General features: G+C 46.0%; 1 protein-coding gene across 1 annotated transcript in view; it reads right to left on the bottom strand.

The window, feature by feature from the left end:
- Window positions 1-1,089: 1,089 nt before the first annotated feature.
- Window positions 1,090-7,188, bottom strand: part of Hs3st2 (heparan sulfate-glucosamine 3-sulfotransferase 2) — an 84,288-nt gene continuing 78,189 nt past the window's right edge. The window contains exon 2 of the mRNA XM_015490647.2: window positions 1,090-2,395. Within this exon, the coding sequence (XP_015346133.2) occupies window positions 1,777-2,388 (612 nt within the window). The 5' untranslated portion in view covers window positions 2,389-2,395 and the 3' untranslated portion in view covers window positions 1,090-1,776. The remainder of the gene's footprint in view (window positions 2,396-7,188) is intronic.

Below are 7,188 nucleotides of genomic sequence, written 5' to 3'. Positions count from 1 at the left end.
CAGAATCTTCATCAATTCTGACTGAACTCTTCCCAATCAGGATAAACAAGCACATTTTACTGACTCTTTATCAGGTGTTTTCTTCACACCCCTGTGTGATTCTGTCCCTCTGCATACAGCTTTGGCTACTGCTTGGCTCAGGATTCCAGGACACCAAATACTTTGGGATGAGGGATATATAAGGGCAATTTATATATAATCCATCCCTTTTCTGGTCACCAGAAGCTCGGGACCTCAGGTTCCTGCTGAAAATAGCTCTTCCTTCTGCATCATTTCTCCAATTCCCTCCAACGGCATAGGGGAAGCTCAGAGGGGCGAACCCACAGCCCTGATTTCTCTGTACCATGGACTCATCACTTGATGCCCTGGGAGATACTTAGGTCAGAAAGATGAACCAAGGCACAAATCTAATGTCTTAGACTTTTGTGTCATCTGCCCTTGTGAGTTAGATTTTGATTCCAGAGTGTCCAAGCAGAGAACTGACCCAGCCAGACTTACGTTTCAGAAAGAGAACATCCCTGCACATCCGCATATGATCCTTCTTTGCCAGACTTTGCTAGCAAGAAATCCCCCCTGCCATTTCTGCCCCCTGGCCTCTCCCCCATGCCAGGCTGTTATGGTTTGGATGTGATGTGTCCCCCACAAAAGCTCACATGTGAGACAATGCAAGAAGGTTTAGAGGAAAAATAATTGGGTTTGGGGAGTCTTAATCAGTGAATCCATCCACTGATGGAATTCACTGAGTGGTAACTGAAGGCAGGCAGGTAGGGTGTGGCTAGAAAAGGTGGGTCATTAGGGGTGTGCCCTTGGGGTATATATTTTGCATCTGGCAAGTGGATTGGCATGTGAGCTGCTTCCCTCTGCCACACTCTTCTGCCATGATGTTTTGCCTCACTTCAAGTCCCGAGGGGGCTCAGTCTATGGACTGAGACCTCTGAAACCATGGGCCCCCAAATAAATTTTCCCTCCTCTAAAATTGTTTCAGTCACAGCAGCAAAAAGCTGCAGCCCGTCCTCAGGCCCAGCTGCACCTTGTGTTGGGAGGAGCTGAATAAATGAATGGGTGTGTTGAGAAGAACTCAGCCTCAAGGACACAAGAGAGCCATATTTATTTCACATGGACAAGCATGATTCCATCGCATGCTGAACATGAACGCTCGCGTGAGGAAAGTACCCGTAACAGAAAAATCATGTGCTTTTTTGTCCACAGGGAGCAAGGAGTCACAGAGTGGTTTTCAAAGACAGTATCCTTCCAGAACAGTTGAGACCACACAGGCTTTTGAAATCACTGGCTTATTTCATCATCAAAGGGTCTATCTCCCAGGAAGGGCCAGACGGATGCTTCTGGCTTTACCATCTCTCATTGAGCTACTAAGACGGTGTCCCATCCCACCACCAAGGGATGCTCAGGGAAATTGAGCTCAGAGGGAAGATACATGCCACTTGGAATTCACAAGCCCCACTCCCGGGTAGACAGGGACGGGGACGGACAGCTGTGTTCATAGCAACAGAACCATCACCACTTATTATATCTGTTATCCTTGGGAGAGCCACGCTTCTTGACAGCAAAAATGCTCAAGGCCTCTTTCTGATGGGCGGCAGGGAGAATGATTCTGGAACTGAATGGGCGTACCAGGAGCAGTAAGAGCCAGGGGCAGGACCCTTCTTGTTGTCCTGGTTCCAAGATGGGCTGGAGCCTGTGGGTGGGAAAGAGGAGGATGGGTCTCATGGAACTTCATGGAAGAGGCCATCGGGGAAACCCTTGCCTGTGGGTGACTTATTCCCATCGGAAGTCCTGCCCGACCGTTTCATAGAATTTGATATTATAAGGTCTATAAAATTCCCGGAGCTGGTCTATCACTTCGGGATCGATCTGTACATGAGTTCTCCCTTTGGATTTGCCCAGGCATCGAGGCAGGAGGTTTGATTCGGTTTTTTTCAAGCAAGGGAACCCTTTGGTCTTGTTGAAGTAGAAGTGTCTGTCGGTGATGAAGCGCTTGATGCCCAGGAAGTCCTGCACCCGCCCCATCTCGCCCGCGGGGTCGGTGATGAGCCTCTCGCCGCTGACGAAGTGGATCTGGGCCAGCGGGAAGTAGCGCAGCCAGCTCTCCAGGTGCAGCACGTACATGCCGATGCGGATGGCGTTCCAGGACACGTCCACCAGGCCCAGGCTGCGGTTGCGGAAGGACAGGCCCTCGAAGGTGGGGATGTCGGGCTTCTTGGACAGCGTCTGGGTGTAATCCGAGATGGCGCGCGTCACGGGGTTGCGCACCACCACGATCAGCTTGGTGTCTCTGGACATGTTGAAGATCCGCCGAGGGGCCTCTTGAGTGACAAAGTAGCTGGGCGTCTTCTCCAGCGTGATCTGGGTCTCCAGGGTCCTAGGCATCAGGCTCCTGGGGGGCGGGGAGAGAAGGGGGACACGTGGTCAGACAGGGTTCCCCTGGTGGGGTGAGTGGGGGGCGCAGGCACTGCCCCATCATCTGCCTCTGCCCAGTGGTCAGTTGAGCCCTCTCCTCTCTGTTACCTTTGAAGTTTCTCGCCTGGTGAGGAACCCACCAGAATTCTTGATTTTTTTTAAACAAAACAAAAAAGTCTTTAACTGGTTTGCTTTAAGACTGGCATTAAGCCGGGCGTCGTGTGCACGTCGGTCATCCCAGAGGCTTGGGAGGCTGAGGCAGGAGGATCGCAAGTTCAAAGCCAGCCTCAGCAATTTAGCAAGGCCCTAAGCAACTCAAGGAGACCCTGTCTCTAAATAAAATGCAAAGTAGAGCTGGGGATGTGGTTCAGGGGTTGAGTGCCCCTGAGTTCAATGTGCGCACACACACATTCACAGAGGGCTGGATATGACTTAAATATACATCAGTGTGGGTTAAACAAATTATGGAATAGCCAATTAACAGAGTCAGGCAGCTCTGTATTTTGCAGGGAGAGGCACTCAGGACTGAATATGGGGCTCTGCTCATGCTGGGTGAGTGCTTTGCCATTGAGTTACATCCCCAGCTCTGCACATGCTTATAGGGAGGATTTCCAACATACGACAGAACAGCTCTCTGTAATCTGTGGGTTCTCCATCTCTGGATTCAACCAATCGCAGATAGAAAATATTACAGGGAAACTGCATCTGTACTCAAAATGCACAGGTTTCTTATCATTATTCCTTATATAATGCATAATAATAATCATTTACATAGCATTTGCACTGTATTAGGTATCATAAGCATTCTGGAGATGCTTTAAAGTATACGAGAGGATGTGTATAGGTTATAAGCAAATTCTACACCGTTTTATATAATGAGCTTCTATGGATTTTAGTAATCCCTGGGGGTCCTGGAACTTTTTTTCCCAAGGATTGACTTGATAGTTTCTAATGATGACAGGCAGGATACAGCATGTTTATCTCTGGAAGGATACACAAGAAACTGGTAAAGATAAGTTGCTCTAAGGGAGGGAAGTTGAGGTGGGTGTAGAACTAGGAAATCAGGGATAAATATGAATTGCTTTTGATTGTGTAATCTTTTACACTGCTTGAAATTTTTAATGCATTTATTACATATTCAAAAAATACAAAGTAAGTCACTGAATGTTGTTCTGGCAAAGATTTTTTTACAAATACATTAAGAAAATCTTTTTCTGGATTAAAAAAAAAAGAAAAGCTTGGTTTGCAGGGATAGCAACTGTTACAGAAATGAGGTCTGACAATTTCCTCTTTCAGAAACATCTGAAATACATCCTTCATGTGGACTAGAAGAAGCACGGAACTCCAGGTGGGTTGGGACCTCAGTCAGAGTCAGGTAATACAACCCCTCTCTCTCCCTGTTTTAATTTCCTGGCTCTGCTTGAGATGTTAGGGGCTATAGGTAGGGGATCTGAAGTCTCCTTCCCAGGTGTGCTTTCAGACCTTGACGGAGGTGGAAGGGTCTGAGGACAGGGGGACAGGTAAGCCCCCTGCATATGCTTTTCTCTGAGACTAGCAGGAGGGGTTCAGGATGGGTACAGATAGAGGTCAGGTTTAAGATTCCGGAGAGGAAGATTGAAAGAGTTGAAATGTGACAGCTTATACCTTTCTTGTGTTAACAGGAGACTTGCTGGACATTAAGGGTGGTGACGGGAATAGGTTGAGGGTTAATTATGAGAATCTGGAACATGTACTATGAAGGATGATTGGGTGGCGAGGGGCGGGGGAGTCCTATAAAGACAAATTTAAGATTATTTGGCAGTGCCGAAGATTCAGTTAAAGCTAGAATTGATAAACATACACAGGATGTGCTTGTAAGGGTCAGCAATCTTGTCCACACTGGTTGGCAACCCAGGGACAAAAAATGGGAAGGATGAGAGATTGCACTGGTGCATTGTTAAGGGACTGGGACAGCAAGTCACACAAGGAATTAATGGTGGTGATGATGCTATTGAAATGATTGTTCATTGAATCCAGGGCAGGGATGGAGGAAGGTGAAATAGAAAGGGTCATAGATGAATTTGAGGATAAGACATTTAATGAGTTTGAGACTGTGGTAAACATGGAAAGAATCAAGGTTGTGATGTGTGGTTTTGTGCGGCTGCCGTAAGAAATAACCGTAAACTGGGCAACAGAACGCAACGTAAGTTGATTCCTTAGCAATTCTGGAGGCCAGAGGTCTGCAGCCAAGTTGTTAGCAGGGGCTGGTTCTTCTAGAAGCTCTGAAGGAGAGATAGCTTTAATGCTCCTAACTTTAATGCATTTGTTAAAACTAGCTTCTGGCGGCTGCTAGTGGCAATCTTTATTGTTTCTGGCTCATGGATAAATTACTCCACACTCTGTTTTTGTCCAGGTGGCCCTCATCCCTGTGTATCTCCTCTCCTCTCCCCCACTTTCTTCTCTTATGAGGACGCTCATGGTTGGATTTGAGTCTCACCCTATTCCCTGACGATCTCATCTGCAGGTCCTTAACTTAATTACATCTGCATAGACCCTTTTCCTAAGTAAGTTCATCCTCACTGGTCTATCTCAGTGGACATATTCTTTCGGAGGGTCATCATGCAACCTATAACATAACCCTATGAAATTCCAGAGCTAACCACTCCAGAGTCATGAACATTTCAATGACAAGATCCAGGTGTGGCCATTAATAAGCATTGCTAAAGGGAAGAGAAAATGGAGACATTTGGTGTAGAGGTGGTCCAAGAACTGGGAGGCCAGGCACAGATGATCATAGAAACTAGGAAACAGAAGACCAGGAGCCAGGGACCTCTATGCCCAAGGAGTGGAAAGATGGACGTCCTGGGTGTTGGGAAACCACAGCGTTAGGAGTGAGAGGAGGAGGATTGCGGAAGGTGTTTTTCCGTCTGCCTTCACTTTGGATCATCTGAGTTAAAAAAAAAAAAAAAAGTACCGACGCCCAAGTATTTTGAATCAATTTGTCTAAGACAGAGCCCAGTCAATTTTATTGGGAAAAAAGACAAAACTCCTCATGCAGTTGTAATGTGCAGCCAGGATGATTAAAATCTTAGTTTGAGGGCAAAACACAACCTTGGGAAATAAGTAGCCATTGGGAACCCACCCATTAGTCCCTTGAGCCTTCAAATTCACCATGCAAGGCTGATGCAAGTGATGCTTTGCTTCTAGGCCCAAGGTCGATATAGACCCTTGTGGGCTGAAAGTTTTAATAGTGCTATTAAAGTGAAGCAGGCACATTTCTTTTTAAAAGGTATTTATGAGAAAACAATCACAAATGAACTTGATTGGAATTCTTTGGATTTTTTAAGGATTCTGGCTGTATTACTTGATGGCCTTGGTACACTTTATAAATACATATGTTTATATCAATATATTTTATACATTTATTTATATATTTAAATATGTAAATATATATACATATATATATTTACACACAGAGATAGATTAGATAGATAGCAGGCATTTAAACTCTAAGAACTTTCTAAATCCTACGGGGGAGATAGAACGGTCTCCCCAACACAAAGTTGCTGACTTCACAGGTCGTTAAACAGATTTATTTGCAATATCCTCAAATACACACACACACACACACAAAAAAAAAAATCCAAGAAAAGACTCGTGGGTGCAGCACTTCCTGAGCGTATTCGACCACAGAGCTATGAATGTTTGCCAGGAGCATCAGCGAACATCTTTCTTTGTCGCCAGTTTGGAAAATTCAGATCCATTCCCATGATCTCCAGAGTAGCACGTCATTCCGTCCAAAGCCGGCCACCAAAGTGAAGTTCCATGGTTCTGATTCCTAAGGGGCACCTCAGTAGCAAAACCACATGACAAATACTAAAGTGTAAGAACAGGACTGCAAACAGATTTGTAGTGGACACGCAAGAGCCAAAGGTCTCCTGTGTGCAGCAAAGAACCATGCCATCAAGAACCCTTGAATATTCAGTTCTCCATAGGTCATCGGAATAGCACACTGAGGCCTGTTGGTGACAGTTGTGCCAGAAGACTCTGTGTGCACATCCCTGCTCCGTGCACACTGAGGTGTGTGTGTGTGTGTGGGGGGTGATTAACTCTGCCTGGAGGTTCATTCTTCTTATATTGCAGGTTAAATTTTACTTCCTAGTTCCTCGCACCTGGTGAGCAGCTGAACCTTTCTCTCACCCCAATCCTCTTAAGTTTCTGCCTCTTTTCTTTTCTCTGAATTACTGGAAGAATAGTTTAGCGCCCACTGTTTGGACTTACCTCCCATCTGTTGTTTTAACTTGCTCAGCCACAATTTTCCCTACATCTGGTCACAGCCCCCAGAGTTTTCTTGGAGGAACCCCCACTCCTACTTTGGACAAACTCTTGGTGGGCTGAAGAGTGGGTGCACCATGGAAGTGAGGCCAAAAAATGCCAGTTGTGTCATAGAGACTAAAAATGTGTCCTAGACTGAAAAAATGGAGCTCTTTCAGCCAGACGCGGGGCCCTGGGAGAGGTTCCCCCTCAGTGTCTGATGCTGAATCCCTACTGCTCTTTGGGTTCCTGCCCTTTCCTCCAGACTTTGTGAGATGCTACACAAGCTTCCAATGTCTTCTTATTACTTTAAGTTGGAGTTGGTTTCTGTTGCTTGTACCGTTCTCTTTTACAATCTGCCTTCTTCTCCTCTGAGGAAACTATACTCACTCCTCTCGATTATAACCTCCATGAAGACAGGGCAGGCTGTATCTTATTTGCAGCTTTATCTCTAGAGTGAACCACAACAGCTACACA

Source organism: Marmota marmota, unplaced genomic scaffold, assembly GCF_001458135.2.
Source record: "Marmota marmota marmota unplaced genomic scaffold, marMar, whole genome shotgun sequence".
In the NCBI taxonomy this organism is placed as follows: Eukaryota; Metazoa; Chordata; class Mammalia; order Rodentia; family Sciuridae; genus Marmota; species Marmota marmota.
This window is presented reverse-complemented; position numbering and strand designations above follow the sequence as displayed.